General features: G+C 43.0%; 1 protein-coding gene across 2 annotated transcripts in view; it reads left to right on the top strand.

The window, feature by feature from the left end:
- UBE2H (ubiquitin conjugating enzyme E2 H) overlaps positions 1-16992 on the top strand; it is a 71876-nt gene that overhangs the window by 46168 nt on the left and 8716 nt on the right. For both annotated transcript variants that reach the window (XR_010561398.1, XM_065404473.1), the window contains exons 4-6: positions 3793-3832; positions 6087-6139; positions 11418-11546. Coding sequence is in view for 1 of the 2 variants with exons in the window: in XM_065404473.1 (XP_065260545.1) it covers positions 3793-3832; positions 6087-6139; positions 11418-11546 (222 nt within the window). In the remaining variant the exon portion in view is untranslated. The remainder of the gene's footprint in view (positions 1-3792; positions 3833-6086; positions 6140-11417; positions 11547-16992) is intronic.

Here is a 16992-nt window from a genome sequence, read left to right as displayed (position 1 = left end):
ATTCTTCCACTCTACTCTGCACTGATTAGGCCTCAACTGGAGTATTGTGTCCAGTTCTGGGCACCACATTTCAGGAAGGATGTGGACAAAGGATATGGACAAAGAGAGTCCAGAGAAGAGCAACAAAAATGATTAAAGGTCTAGAAAACATGACCTATGAGGGAAGATTGAAAGAATTGGGTTTGTTTAGTCTGGAAAAGAGAAGACTGAGAGAGGGGACATGATAACCGTTTTCAAGTACATAAAAGGTTGTTACAAGGAGGAGGGAGAGAAATTGTTTTTCTTAACCTCTGAGGATAGGACAAGAAGCGGTGGGCTTAAATTGCAGCAAGGGAGGTTTAGGTTGGACATTAGGAAAAACTTCCTAACTATCAGGGTGGTTAAGCACTGGAATAAATTGCCTAGGGAGGTTGTGGAATCTCCATCATTAGAGTTTAAGAGCTGGTTAGACAAACACCTGTCAGGTATGGTCTAGATAATACTTAGTCCTGCCATGAGTGCAGGGGACTGGACTAGATGACCTCTCAAGGTCTCTTCCAGACCTGTGATTCCTTGTGGCACATTGCTGTGAATACTCCATTCAGAGGGCCATCTTTGCAAGGTGTCTGAGTTCTATGGCATGCTACCATAGTGCATGTTTTTAGTGAGGGTTTTGAGAAAACGAGAAGCCAGTACCCTGAATGCACAAATCTGTCCATAGAAGCCATCTGAAGTAGATGACAGAATTTGGGAGTCTGTCCTCAGATACAGAAGTCTGTAGCTTCTCATACCAGAGAGGTCAACTGGTTTCTGTAGAAGTTGTCCCTTGTGAACTTCAATTTATTTTGACTATCAAGATAGCTTCTTACTATAGCCGCGTAGTCCGTATAGGGTGACCAGATGAGATGAAGAAAATATCGGGACACCGGGAGGGGGGGGAAGCCGAGTGCTGCCAGCCGGCCGAGCGTAAAAAAAAAAAAAAAAAGCCGAGTGATCCCGGTGGCGCAAAATATCGGGACAAAAATTGCGGTCCCGACCAAAGATCGGTCGGGACGCGGGACAAACAGCTCAAAATCGGGACGGTCCCGATTTTATCGGGACATCTGGTCACCCTAAGTCTGTAAGACACAAGTTCACTTATGGCTCCTTCAGTGAAGGACAAACTTTTGTAGGTTCAAAAGTATAAGGTGACTCTGAGAATAGTTCACAGATTTAGGCTCATATTTCTAAATTTCAGACATCAGGATACCACTTCACTGTCATTCTGCCCAGAGAGCCAAAATCTCAGAGGAAATTACATTAAGGTGCCAGGAGCCCACTGAAATCTGTCCAGTTCTTGAAATTTTACAGATCTGTTAGCTTACTTTGTTTGGCGAAGCCAAGAAAAGACTGGCAGCCTCGAAGTTGTGTATATAAAGGAGGTCTGTGCAAGAATAAATTTGTGTATGGTTGGGCTCTGTCAGCCAAAGAAATGGCTACTTCAGGGCTTTCAGGGAAGTATCAAGAAGACTTTTGCAAGGAGCATGTTAGGCACAGTACATACATGTGCCTGATATCAAGGGAGGGCATCTTACCCTCCTCTTCTAATTCTCATCTGGCTTCCTCCCCTCACAATACAAGCCTATTCTGGTCTCTTCCAGCCTAAAAAGGAAAAAGTCCTTGACCCCATCTGCCTCTCTAACTTACACCTCATCTTCCTTTCACCTTCAAACTCAAATACAGTCTACATCCATTGCCTTCGAGTTCCTCCGTCTCCACCCTTGATCCTCTCCCATGAAACTGTTCTCTCACCCAGATATCTAATGGCATCTTCCTGGCCAAATCTCTACTCCAGGGGTCGGCAATCTTTCAGAAGTGGTGTGCCGAGTCTTCATTTATTCACTCTAATTTAAGGTTTTGCGTGCCAGTAATACATTTTAACGTTTTTAGAAGGTCTCTTTCTATAAGTCTAATATATAACTAAACTATTGTTGTATGTAAAGTAAATAAAGTTTTTAAAATGTTTAAGAAGCTTCATTTAAAATTAAATTAAAATGCAGAGCCCCCCGGACCAGTGGCCAGGACTCGGGCAGTGTGAGTGCCACTGAAAATCAGCTCGTGTGTCGCCTTTGGCACGCATGCCATAGGTTGCCTTCCCCTGCTGTATTGTATTATTTAAAGTTATGGTTATGGAGAACATGCCAAAGTTCTTAGCCAACTGGAAAAGAGCTTTATATTTAAGACGTATAGCTTCCACTTCACTGAAGGATCATATATATAGTCATTTCAACCATGCCTAGTCTTTATTTGGAAATATAGACGACATTCATTATACTAACTCAAACGGTAACACATCTCTTCCTGTAATAGTGCAGGACTAAGTGACTGCACAATTTCAAGTAATGTGTGGGACTTGAAGGGCCTACTCATCAAGGACAAAATGAGGAGGGCATGGGATGGAAGTATCCTAGAATGCAGATGGCCTAGAGGAAAAGATGTCTGAGATGGAGGACAAGTCCTGTGGAGAATCTTTAAGATTTGGAATAAGATCTTAAAATGGATTTAGGAAGCTAATTAGGAATGTGGGCAAGGGGAATGGGTGTTTTGTGTTCCTTCTTGCAGAAGAGACACTCGAAATTTGGAGAACTTGAGCCTTAGGACATCATATAAGGGAGGGAGTGGCAATTTTCCAGTCAAGAAGCAATGAAGAAATGAATAAGTCCTGGGAGAAGAGTGATCAAGATGTCAAGTGTGGGTGGTGCTTAGATAGACAAACTTGCCTCTTCACCTGTACAATTTTGGAGTTAGCCTGGCCATCTAGGCATATAATGAGCAGAGTGAGTTTGGTAGACCAACGTGCTGACCAACATTCTCATTTTCTTTCCCTGCCTATACCTATCTCTTCTCTTTTACTTACATTGGAAGCTCTTTGGGGGAGGGACAGGCTTTTTGGCCCGGATTTGTACAGCCCCCAGCACAATGGGGTCCAAGTCCATGACTAGAGATCATAGGTGCTACAAACAATAATGAGGTTAATTTAATCTTAGTTCGCTAACTGTTGAAAAATGTGCCCCTGGGTGCTGTTTAGCAGATGTAATCTTAAAGTGCAAAGCAAGTTAGTTTATTGTGACACTCTTGTCACTGTCAAACCATAGAATTTTTCATTTCTGTAAACTAGAAGTCAGAACAAAAAGCATTATCAAAATAGTAACTATTTTTAGTTCAGACCACACTTCTTAGACTGCCTGAGTCTTGAAATTGAAACACTTCTGTTGCTGTGTTTTCTAAAGACCTGAGGTATCAATTGTTCTCTTGCTGTATTGCTACTGAATGTTGACAAGTCTTAACTGTATGTTTCTGCAGTACCAGATGCCTCTAAATGCCTTACGAAAGCTGCTTAATATTGAGATTGAAAGTTTATAGAAGACCTTTGTTGGAAAGACCATTTTAGAAAAAGTTTAATCCTAGAGCAAATGTTAAGCTTAGATCTTTTTGTTTGTTCCAAAAACCCTAAAGCTTTGTAAAGCATTTTATCTAAAAAAAAAATCATGTGCTTAATGGTTCTGATGGGCAATATTTTTCAAGATAATACTGGATGCAAAACCTTGAAATACAATTGTCCATAAACAGGGGCTTTGGTGAAGTGAACAGCAGAGAACACTAGGGTCAAATATGACTTGTACATTTGAAAGGTCACATAGCTATATATAGCTAAGCCAAGGTTTCCATTGAAATTATTCAAATGAGGGCTCACTTCTTTTCTGTAAACTGCTTACCAAGTGTGCTCATTTTTTGTGGCTACTTTCTGCTGTTAACCACTCTCTCTCTTTACAGGATTCATGAATAAAATTTTCCATCCCAATATTGACGAAGCGTAAGTAAATCCTTAGTCTGTGGGATTTCTGATTAGCGGTATTATTTAATTATTTAATTCTAGTTGTTGTTTTGCTTTCATAGGAAAGCCAAAGCGGCTTTTTCATAGTGTGCTAATAGGGCTGGATAAAGCTGTCATCTAATCTAACACTAACAGTCCAGGGTAGTGTGTTTCATAAAACTACCCCACAGGTAACTTTTCCGGCAGAGTTCAGGCTGTATGAAGTACTGGGTAGGAAACATACTGCAGAAGTTTTCCTTGTGTGATCTATGCATAGGCAACATTGGGTGCTTTTATAAATAAATGAGGCACATGTTGTGGCATAGAAGGACCAGGGTTGCTAGTTCCCCTTTTCAAAGATACCTTCTCAAGACAATAACTCTAGCTAGACTCACCAGCCCCTCTGTCGGTAAGCATTAGTCCATAAATTATGTAAAATACATACTAGAAAACCCTTCTTAAAGGAAATCATAAAAATCTGGTCACTTCCTTATAGTCAGATATCTGTTGAATCAGGGGTTCTCAGCCTTTTTCTTTGAGACCCCCCCCACAGCATGCAATAAAAATTTCAGGGCCCGGTGGGGGGGACTAGAGGCTCTGGCCTGGGAAGGGGCTTGGGCATAGGTGTAGTTTGACTTCTGTTGGGGGGGGGGGGGGCAGGGGCCAGGAGGGCTTGGGCCAGCTCTGCACGGTGGGGTCCAGGGAGGGAGTGCCACCTCCACCCCCAGCTCGCTTCAGCAGGCCACCCAGCCTGTTTGGGTTGTGGGGGGGCAACTAAAAATTATAACTCAAAGGTGCGGGGCTCAGCTCAAAAAGTTTGAAAAGAGCTCAGAGTGCAGGGAGAGGGGGTGGCTAGGGGCTGTGTGGGCAGAGGGGTAGCTCTGGGTGCAGGGAGAGGGGTAGCTAGGGGCTGTGTGCAGGCGGGGGGGGGGTAGCTAGGGGCTGTGTGTGGGCACGGGGATAACTCGGTGCGGGGAGAGGGGTAGCTAGGGGCTGTGTGCAGGCACGGGGATAACTCAGTGCGGGGAGAGGGGTAGCTAGGGGCTGTGTGGGGAGGAGGGTAGCTCAGGGTGCAGGGAGAGGGGTGGCTAGGGGCTTTGTGCGGGCAGAGGGGTAGCTAGGGGCTGTGTGTGGGCAGGGAGGGGGTAGCTCAAGGGCAGGGAGAGGGGTGGCTAGGGGCTGTGTGGGCAGGGAGGGGGTAGCTCAGGGTGCAGGGAGAGGGGTAGCTAGGGGCTGTGTGTGGGCAGGGGGGTAGCTCAGGGTGCAGGGAGAGGGGTGGCTAGGGGCTTTGTGCGGGCAGAGGGGTAGCTAGGGGCTGTGTGTGGGCAGCTCAAGGGCAGGGAGAGGGGTGGCTAGGGGCTGTGTGGGCAGGGAGGGGGGTAGCTCAGGGTGCAGGGAAGAGGGTAGTTCGGGGCTGTGTGCCGGGAGGGCTCCCCTGCTGGCCCTGTTCCCCGAGGGCTCTGCCAGCCATGGAGTCGGGTCCCCCCCACCCAGGCGGCTCTTACCAGCTGCGGGAGCAAAGCGGTTCTGGGAGCTGAGGAGCAGCAGCATCAGGAGACGAGGAACGCTGTGGCTGCCTGCTCCATGGCACCAGCCAGAGCAGCAGCTGTCCCGCACTGCCTGGCTCTGGCTTCCCGCCTCCGACCTGGCCGGGGGTTGGGAGAGAAGGAAGGTGGAGAGGGGGCTGGAGCTGCCTCGGGACTGCCCTTCTCTTGCACTGTAGTTTCAGGGAGGGGGGGAAGAACGTCCCCATGTCCCCCCGCAACTCTGCCCAGGGGCTCAGGGCTTCTGCCCCGTGGGGAGCACCGGGGCTTGGGGCTCCAGAATTCAGCCCTGCGGCTCCCAGCTTCAGCCCGTGGGAAGTGCTGGGGCTCAGGCTCTGGGTTTTAGCCGTGGGGCCCCGCAGCCCCCCCTGAAAGGGTTCGCAGACCCCCCCGTTGAGAACTGCTGTGTTAAATGAAGCCCCTCCTTCCTTTCCAGTCTCTTAGTCTCACAAGTGAGATCCCCCCTGTAAATACTGGCTCCAAGTTACTGTGCCCTTTCTCTTCATCCCTTCCTTAGAAAAATCTAGTTTCTGTACATAGTATGGAAGCTCTCCTACTCACTATGGCTGCCCTATATTTTGCTCTAACCAACGTGTAAATAATTGGTCCCTGATTGGTGGTGAGGAGTGTGGGGGGTTAAAACTGTTAAATCCTACAAGTATTTTGCTAACTTGTACATGTTTTAATTCCATTTTCTACATCTGTTTCAGGTCAGGAACTGTATGTCTAGATGTAATTAATCAAACTTGGACAGCTCTCTATGGTGAGTTCGGCAATCCACTGTGTGGTGACACATTTCATCATTTATTTGGTTTTAATACCCTAATATAGCTTGTTGGAGGTAAGTGCTCAAAGGTCTATTTTGGAAAGTGTGAGCCAAATTGTAGGGTTTTTTCACTGAACCAAGTTCAGTTTAGTAACAAAAGCTTGATATGGAAGTATTACTTACGCATCTCCTTTCATCCCAAAGATGTTGAAGGATTCTGTAAACATTGTACTGGAATCACTCAACCCACCACTAAAGTGCAGCCATCTCTGAGGTGGAATGTGGCAACTGCTCAACAGTAACGCAGCAACACTTCAGGATAGGAAGTGAAGAATTCATCCAGATGAAAATATGGGGGAAATTTTTAAGTAACCAGACTGCAGTAATCCAAATTGAATTTTAGATAGGAAGGGTGAAAGCATTCTTTGACGCTGGTTGGGACCTTGATCGATTTTTCTTTAGAAGGTGGCTTCAGAAACACTTATTCCCCTTCACCATCAAATTGAGGCATTGTTTCAAAACAACTTAGGAGAAATGATACCATCTACTAATTTGTCTACACCACTTCCTGCAGAACTTGTTTTCCTGGGAGGTCTCCCATCCAATTACTGGCCAGACGTGATTCTGTTTAGCTTTAGAGGTCTAACAAGATCAATTTATAGTGACAAGGACTCAGGAAAATAATAATTCTTATGTAAGTCTGAAACTGTTAAACAGAACAGATATTTAATAGCTCATTCTCTTTGTGTGGCGGGCTGCATCAAACTTCTCAGGGTGTAGTTTATGGACACTATATTCACACTTCGATGTATAGAGTTAAGCAGTATGCACACAATATAAACGCTTTACCTTTGACTTTTCACCTTGAAAAGTTGTTTTCTCATCTATTTCTAGTTTCCCTGGTTTCTTGACTGTCAATGTTCTGAACCTATTGCCAAAGTAACAGATTACTACTTTAAAGACCAAACTGCTTTAGTTTTCTTACAAACTATGCAATGGAAACAGTGGATCCAAGAACTGGACCTACTACATACCTGTAGTAAAAATGCCGAAGTACTGAGTTGGGACTGCACAATGAAAAACTCATGCTGTTATGTTGCAACTGCGGCTAGGGGTCAGGTTTTCTATTATATGTATTTTTTTGCTGAGGAATGCAGGAAAGATGAGTGGTAGTTTATAAGGTGAGGAGAGCTTTCTTTTACTTCTACACTGATCGTACCAGGAATGTTCATTCTCAGCAGTGGACTTTACCCTGAGAAAACCCAACAGTGGGATAAGTAGCCAGAGTACTAAATGAGCAATGTGCAGTTTTGTTCAACAGTCTTAAAGCAGCTGCAGATGACGTGTTTGACTGACAAATTAGAATTGCTTCACTGTGTTTGCTATTCTGATGTTGTACACTAGCAATCTGGATACTGGTTTGTAAGCTGTGCAAAAATAGCTTCCTGTTTTGAGAGATGCTACTGTGGACTGTTGCAGCAGGGTTTCTACAGTATTTACGAACAAAACCAATTAATTTCTGTAATTGGTTTCCTAAGAATGCTTCTGTATTTTTGGCGTTTTTGTGGACTGTAAAGGGAGGGAAAACAACTGCAGTACTTACTGCTCTTCTATGATGTGTAAAGGTGATCTCAAAGCTTTCAAAAATCTAGTATACGTTACAGACAAAATCAGGATGTACTGTTGGTATGCCAACAACTTGTCAAATAATGCACTTGTTTAACGCCATTCATCTTATTCCAAACTTCCTTATTTTTTCTGGAGGATGCTTTGGAACGCTGAAGAGGTAACTCCTTTTTGTTCTTTGATTGTGTTGCTGGTGTCATAGTCTGCATTAGACCTACCTTTTTTGCCACTCCAGTTATAAGTCGTCAGTCACCTTGACTTTTAGACACACAGCCATATACTCAAGGAACACAAGAAATTTCTCTCTGCAGCAGAAACACAGAAGGATCTAATTTTGGAGGGTGAAAGCAATCTTGGAAAAAAATCTTCCTATATAAAGTAATACAACTATTTTGTTATGCATTTGACCTTTAAAACAACCTATCCTGTATTGGTAGAGAAGGTACGGACTAGCTGACCCAATAGAAATTAGATGGAAAGTTCTTATGATTGCTACCAATAAATCCACTAGATTTAAGACCATAGTTTAGTAGATTCCTTTTATTTAACTAGTAAAACACCAAACCCTTCTTAGCACAATAATGTCTTCATTTTAGGCATACTGTGCACATCCAAGCAATACTAAAAATGAAGCATTGGTTTAGTTGGGACTTGGAAAAGCGAGAACTGGAAAAGGCAGGGATTTAAACGGAAAAGGGGCTATTTTGAGCTGTCTTTCATTTGGGCTTTGTTGCTCTGTCGCTAACTAAACTCCCCTTTCCATTTAATCTTAAACTGGGAAGCATTAAATATTTCTAATTTTCCCAATGGCAGCTGGGTTATAAAATAAGTCCACATAAACTGAAGCCATGTCTACACTTACCGGGAATCCACACAGCTGTGATCAATGCAGCGGGGGTCGATTTAGCGGATCTAGTGAAGACCCGCTAAATCGACCGCAGAGTGCTCTCTGGTCGACTCCGGTACTCCACTGGAATGAGAAGAGTAAGGTAAGTCGATGGGAGAGCATCTCCCGTCAACGCAGCGCGGTGTAGACACCACAGTAAATCCATGTAAGCCGTGTCGACTCCAGCTATGTTATTCACATAGCTGGAGTAGTGTAACTTAGGTCGACTTGCCTCGTTAGTGTAGACAAGGCCTAAGAAACAAACCTGTTGCTAATAATGTCTTAAGTGCTAGAGTAGACAGAAGGAACTACACTGGAAAACATTCTCGTCTTCGCTTGTGCCACGCTATTTTTGTGATCCCTTTTGAGAGTAGGACTACACTTCAAGAAGCTGTTGCACTTCAGCCCACAAGTAGCTGACGGTGACAACTGGCATCTCAATGCACCAGCCTTAGCAAACTTGGCCTAGAGACATTTGTGTACTTCTTAAGAGTGTTTCTTGTAGCCTTCCTTTCTCTATCTACCTGCCCTTGAAAAGGGCAATGGCTTTTCTGTTCAATAGAAATTTTTAAATTTAAAAAAAAATAACTGGCATTTTAGAGACTGTCTCTTGTATCGCTTAGCTGCAAATAACTAAGGGCTGGTCTATGCACAAAGTTGCATTGGTTTAACTAAAGGGGTGATGTTGCACTGGGTTACTTAAAACTGTGCAACTCCTGTGTGTAGGCAAACCCGAATTTCCGTCCCTGCTATGCCACGTTCACGCTGAAGTGACTCAGCTAGTCAATACCCTGGAGTTTCTACATATGCAGGATGTGTTAATGCAGGAAGGAAGATTTGACAATAAGTCTCTTCCTCGGTGCCATGTCCAGGCCAGAGGTTCCCACCGTGCGTTCTGTAGGAGCACTTGCAGGTGGTCTGCAGAGAGCTAGCAGTTCACATGGTGCTAGTTCTCCTAGGTTAGGTCTACACTGCAGCTAGACGCACGCAGCTGGCCTATGCCTGATGACTCAGCCTGAGCCCCACGAGCCGAACGGGCTGTTTAATTGCGGTGGAGATATTCAGGCTCCAGCTGTCCAAGCTCTGGGACCCTGCCACCTCACTGGGTCCTAGAGCCTGGGCTCCAGCGTGAGCTTGAAAGGTCTCCACAGCAATTAAACAGCCCCTTAGCCTGAGCCCCACGAGCCCGAGTCAGCTGGCACAGGCCAGCCACGAGTTCTTAATTGCAGTGTAGACCTACAATGTAAACCAATAGGGGTAAGATCCAGGTGCAGGATATGTTTAATCTTGGCCTATTTAATAAAGGCCTGAGAGGTACAGATCTGATCCTAGTGCTGTCTCCATCAGGATCTGATGTGCTGAGAAACTGTGGGTGGGGTCTCTTCCTGCCCTCTTCCCTCCCCCTCTCCCCCCAAAAAACCCCTCTTTTGATTAGCAGCAGTAAGAGACATTTTTGTCGTTCTTTGTGCTGTAGCTACTCCATCAGGTTTTCTTTGCCACCAGAAAGGGGGTGAAGGATGAGGGGAGCCTACGTACTACCCAGATGAAAAGGCGATGCTAATAAACTAAAAAGATTGAGTATTTGAAAGGGTGAACCTGCTTTTTATTTTAAAAAAAATTCTACATGCACCTGCTAGTCTTTAACTGCTGAAGTTAAACTTTGCAAAATCACCCTCCTAACCACACACTGAGGGCTTACTCTTCCATCTGTGTGGGCGAATACAGCCCTTCTGGCGCCTGCCTGAAACATCCAAGAAAGAATAGCACAGTCCGTTGCTTCACACCCGCATCTTTGAAGTATGGTGCATATGTCTCTTTTGGAGGTGGGGTGTGGAGCATGGTTTCGTGTGTTCACAATCAGCACCAGAAACATGTTTCCCTGTCATGGATTATTAGTGGTAAATGCCAACTGGCAGTAAGGAATTAATGTGAATCTCTTCGCATGCTGTTAATTGTTTTGAAATGGGAGAATGAACTTGTTGGGTTGCTCTTTTTATTATCACAAGTGTCGAAGCTCTGTAGAAATTGTATTATGCTGAGATGTGTCAATTTTAAGTCTAGGAACCGACTTATTTAAAGACAGTAATGTGAGAGGAAGCATGGGGAATTTTGGTGTGGGGCAAATGGGAGGGAAAAGTGTCCAAAGTTTAAAGCATAAAAGAATGGTCTGGGTCTAATTCCTGCTATACTTGCTGTATGACTTGGGTATATCATTTAACCTCTGCCTCCATTTCCTTAAGTAACAGTGTTTCACAAATCTCCATAGGGATGCTGAAGAAGTTTTTTGTGTTTGTAAAGTGCTTTGAGATCTTCAGATCAAAGATGATATAATTAAATAATAATAATATAATTAATGGAGATATCCCATCTCCTAGAACTGGAAGGGACCTTGAAAGGTCATCGAGTCCAGCCCCCTGCCTTCACTAGCAGGACCAAGTACTGATTTTGCCCCAGATCCCCAAGTGGCCCCCTCAAGGATTGAACTCACAACCCTGGGTTTAGCAGGCCAATGCTCAAACCACTGAGCTATCGAAGTGTAAAATACTTTGGGCATAAAGTATTGGAAGCTCTATTATCACACAAATGCTCAACTATATGAGCAGTCTAGGACAGGAAAATGTATATGAATTTAAGCTTCCATAAGCTTTACACCGTCTTAATATCTGACTACAGCAATACACAGTTTCACTGATGTTTAACTTGGTTGTCTGTGGGTCTGAGATGTGGATGTGCAATGTGACTTTGTGTTAATTTGTCTTGCAGATCTTACCAATATATTTGAGTCGTTCCTGCCCCAGTTGCTGGCCTATCCTAACCCCATAGATCCTCTAAATGGTGACGCTGCAGCCATGTATCTCCACCGACCGGAAGAATACAAACAGAAAATTAAAGGTAAGAGAGTCAATGGAATGTTGAAAAATTAATGGTATCACTTTGATCTATTGCTGTTTGGGAGAAACTTGTTCTCTTCACTGTACATCTTAAATACCTTTTGTCTGGTGACCACTATTGCTCTAAAATAGATTTATTTAATTTTAGAGCAGGATAGTCTTCTGGGAAGAGTGGATGAACCACCATCATTTTAAATTTAAAGCTGGTCTGTAGAATACAGTGTTGGGAATGGTTCTGCTTAGCTTGTATGTGGGGAATGTCTTGGCAAACTATTATAAGTTGGAAACAGAAAGGAACTAAGTTAAAGGCTGTTTTCCCAAGGTCCCCAACTTTAAAAGCAAACTTCAGAAGTTTGGAGGAGTTAGGAATATTTTTGTAGCTAAAGTAGCACAGAAAATTTTCTGGCTGTTTTTTCCCTGGGGTATTTTATTTAAAAGTAAACAAAAAATACGGATATTCAAAGTAGTGCACCAGTCATGCCATTAGCTCACCCCATTTTGTATGTGTTTGCGCACGCATGTGCATACATGTGCCTGTCTGGCTTCCCTTAAAATAATGTAGGAATTGTCATGTTGGATCAGTGCTAGATACCTCAGAGGAGGTATAGGAACCCTTCAATAGAAAGATGTTGGATAATCTGACCCCATATTGGTCTCATCTGGGTCTCTAATAGTTAGAGATTGGCATAAACCATGAAGCACACAGACAGGGAAGACCTATTACTCAACGAGGAGGAAACGAGAGAAAATGCAGCAATGGCTGAAATAAATGACTTTTTTTTGTCTGTTTTCACCAAAAAAATTAGCAATGATTGGACGACTAACATAGTGAACATCAGTATAAATGGGGTAGGATCTGAGGTTAAAATAAGAAAAGAACAAGTTAAGAATTACTTAGACAAGATAGATGTCCTCAAATTGGCAGGGCCTGATGAAATATATCCTAGAATACTTAAGGAACTGTCTGAAGAGATCGCAGAAGACTGGAAAAGGGCAAATAGAGTACCTATCTATAAAAAGTGGAATAAGGGCATCCCAGGGAATTATAAACCAGTCAACTTAATTTCAATACCTGGAAAGATAATGGAGTAAATAATCACTGCTCTACAGCCAAAATGCTTCTGAAATAAATGTAGTCAAACTTTACTAATTCTGGGTCACTGAGAACGAAAATGATGCTTAAAATTGTTGATTGGCTCTAGTTTTCAAGATATGCTATTGGGTCAGTATATACGACCTTTGACTTGGGAATGGCGGAGGATAAGTGAGTTATAAAGGGAAGGGATCTCAATTTAAACCAGAAATGACTAAAATACATCTTTGACTTGGTCTATGAATAAATCTATGACTGGGTTTGGACAGTACTTGCTTTTTAGGCAAAACAATGAATGATGCAATCTGAAGCTGGTATTGCGTCATACATGATATGAATTGCATCCTGTTATTCCTAGAAGTCATGGATGATGCAATCATAACGAAGCTTACATCACTCTGCTGAACAAATTGCCCTATATCAGCTCTAGAAATCATACAGTGTCGTGCTCTCTTATTTGTCAGTGTTTGATTTTGCAAAGGGACACATTTCTGTTTAGACAAAGTGAGCAGAGATGCCTCGTACTTGTGTGAACAGTGCAGATAACTTCTGCTATGTTTGTGGTGAAGTGACTTTTGCATCACAAAAGCGCAGTATAACCACTATGGTTAAGAAAGCCTATCACCTTTATTTTGGCTGCAAAATTGGAGCTCAGGACAAGAGGTGGGCCCCACACATATGCTGCAACACTTGTGTAACAAATCTTCGCCAGTGGTTGAACAGGAAAAGGAAATCTATGCCTTTTGCAGTGCCAATGATTTGGAGAGAGCCAACAGATCATACCAGCAATTGTTACTTCTGCATGGTGCCTCCAGTTGGGAAAGGTGTGTCAAAGAAGAAAAAGTGGACTGTGCATTATCCAAACATTCCATCAGCTATACGCCCAGTACCCCACGGAGAAGGACTGCCGGTTCCTGATGCACCAGAATCATTCTCACTTGAGTCAGACGAGGAAGAGGATGAAACTTCTGGTCCTGAACCATTAATGTCACAGGACCCACATTTTCTCCCATCCTCCTCCTCTGAACCACACCTCATAACACAAGGTGAACTGAATGACCTTGTCAGGGATTTGGAACTACCCAAGGGTAAGGCAGAGCTGTTGGGCTCCAGACTACAGCAGTGGAATCTCCTGGCAGGTGATGTTAGGGTTTCCATGTTCCGTGACCGTCAAAAGGATCTTGTCCCATTCTTCTTCTTGGAAGGTGATCTTGTAGCCTGCAACAACATCGATGGTGTGATGGCAGCCCTCAACATCGTTCACGATCCAGATGAGTGGAGACTGTTCATTGATTCATCGAAGACGAGTCTTAAAGCTGTTTTACTGCATAATGGCAATGTTTTGCCATCAATTCCAGTTGGTCATGCAGTCCATATGAAGGAAACCTATGACAACATGAAACAACTTTTGAGGTGCGTAAACTATGACCAACATCAGTGGCAGCTTTGTGGCGATTTGAAGGTTGTTGCTCTCTTGCTTGGTCTGCAGACTGGATACACAAAGTACTGCTGTTTTCTCTGCGAATGGGATAGTCGTGCAAGAGATTCCCACTACATCAAGAAAGATTGGCCACTCCGACAGTCATTGGAGCCTGGGAGGAAAAGTGTTCAGCATCCACCACTTGTTGAATCAAGGAAGATTTTGTTACCACCCTTACACATCAAGCTGGGTCTGATGAAGAACTTTGTCAAGGCCATTGACAAAACACAAGCAGCTTTCAAGTACCTCCGTGGAAAATTTCCAAGGTTAAGTGAAGCTAGATAAAGGAAGGTGTCTTTGTTGGTCCTCAGATTCGTGAACTTCTTCGAGATGATGCATTTGACCATGCACTGCGTGGCAAGGAAAAGACGGCATGGAAAGCCTTCCAGTTAGTGGCAATAAATTTTCTCGGAAACAACAAGGCAGACAACTACAGGTTGTTGGTGGAAAACCTCCTCAAGGCATACAAAAGCCTTGGTTGCAACATGTCACTAAAGATACATTTTTTGCACTCTCATCTAGATTTTTTCCCACCGAACTGCGGAGCAGTGAGCGACGAGCACGGCGAGCGATTTCACCAGGACATTGCAACAATGGAGAAACGTTATCAGGGCAAATGGAGCCCATCAATGCTTGCAGACTATTGCTGGACAGTGACAAGAGATGCTCCATTGAATGACTACAAGAGACAAGCCAAGAAGAGCCGAGTAGACACTGAATAGGACTAAACTATGTACATAATAGTTTTTTGCCTTTTGTTTCATAATAAATTTTATTTATATAACCCTTTTGCTGATTTTTAAAGTGTTACATAAACAGGACAGGTGAAATATTATCATGTAAAGCAACCATAAATATATGAAAAGACCTAGGTTTACAATTTATGATTAAAACTCTATCTACACAATATACATAGACATAAAATGTAAAAACTTAAATATCTTAGAAACAGTAGCCAATCAGTTGTTTTAATTGTCATATTTGAATTCAGCACATTAAAATACATAATAAATAGCACATTTTATCTCTGAAGCAGACGACTTCTCAAAAATTGTAGACCAGTGTAATCAAACAATCAATTTGTAAGCACCTAGAAAAAAATAAGGTGACAAATGTCAAGAACAAATCGTGCCAAACCAGTCAAACCTAATCTCCTTCTTTGAGATAATAACAAGCCTTGTGGACAGGGTGAAAATAATAGATGTGATATATCTCAACTTTAGCAAGGCTTTTGATACTGTCCCACATGACCTTCTCAGGAGGAAACTAGAGATGAACCAAGATGGGTCTACAACTGGTTGGAAAACCATACTCAAAGAGTAGTTATCAGTGGCTCACAATCAAGCTGGAAGGGCATATCGAGTGGGGTCCTGCAGGGATCTGTCCTGGGTCCAGTTCTATTCAATATCTTCATACATGATTTGGATAATGACATACTTATAAAGTTTGCAGACGGTACCAAGGTGTGAGAGATTGCAAGAGCTTTGGAGGACAGGATTAGAATTCAAAATGATCTTGACAAACTGGAGATACGGTCTGAAATAAATAGGATGAATTCAATAAGGACAAATGCAAAGTACTCCACTTAGGAAGAAATAATCAATTTCACAAATACAAAATGGGAAATGACTGCCTAGGAAGGAGTACTGTGGAAAAGGATCTCGGGGTTATAGTGGATAACAAACTAAATATGAGTCAAGAAGATAATACTGTCACAAAAAGGGAAACCTCATTCTGGGGTGTATTAGCAGGAGAGTTGTAAGCAAAACATGAGAAGTAATTCCTCTATTCTACTCAGCTCTGATAAGGCCTCAGTGGGACTATTGTCCTGTTCTGTGCACCTCACTTTGAGAAAGATGTGCACAAATTGGAGAAAGTCCAGAGAAAAGTATTTTGCTGATGCAGACTAACACGGCTACCACTCTGAAAAACGATTAAAGGTCTACAAGGAAAGATTGGGGGGGAGGGGCAAGGGGTTTGTTTCATCTGGAGAGGAGAAGACTGAAGGGGAACATAACAGTCTTCAAGTATGTAAAAGGTTATAAAAAGGAGGGTGATAAATTGTTTAAGTTTAACCACTGAGGACAGGACAAGAAGAAATGGACTTAAATTGCAGCAAGGGAGGTTTAGGTTGGACATTAGGAAAAATTTCCTCACTGTAAGGGTAGTTAAGCACTGGGACAAATTACTTAGGAAGGTTGTGGAATCTCCATCAATGGAGGTTTTTAAGAACAGATTAGACAAAGACCTTTCAGGGGTGGTGTAGATAATACTTAGTCCTGCCTCAGTGCAGCGGACTGGACTAGATGACCTATCGAGGTCCCTTCCAGTCCTACATTCTGTGATTTACTATGCCTTCCAAACTTTAATCAATTCATCTTATGTAGCGTATGCATAAGAGTCATGCGTCCACTTTGAATACTCTGGCTTCTTACCAGTTTTGCATGACAACCATAAGATAGAACTGAACACTGCCATTCTGTGAAATCCCTCTTTGTAACGGTAATATTTAAAAAAAGTCTTGGACGTGCTGGAATTGATGCAATGGATTCTAGCAACTTCTTTGCTCTGGAAAATTAAGTACTGTGAATACATAATTTATCTCCTCTTCCCTTTACCTCATTTTTTAGTTATGAAAGCATAAAATATCTGCTTGATGTGTGTGTTGGGGATTGCTCCTAGGACTGACACCTGGTACAAAGTTCTCAGCCTGCCACAATCCTTATGAAGAGCAAAACCCTTAAAGATTCATAATGGAACCTATAGTTGTCCATTGGTGCGACTATTGTGTATACAGCTGGAAAGATTTTTGTTTCACACTAGTACAGCTTTTCACTCTTCAGATATAAAACTTGTTAATGGCCATAGAGGTAA

This window comes from Emys orbicularis, chromosome 1, assembly GCF_028017835.1.
Source record: "Emys orbicularis isolate rEmyOrb1 chromosome 1, rEmyOrb1.hap1, whole genome shotgun sequence".
Taxonomy (NCBI): domain Eukaryota; kingdom Metazoa; phylum Chordata; order Testudines; family Emydidae; genus Emys; species Emys orbicularis.
Note: the sequence above shows the minus strand (reverse complement) of the source record. Positions and strands in the feature narration are given on the sequence as shown.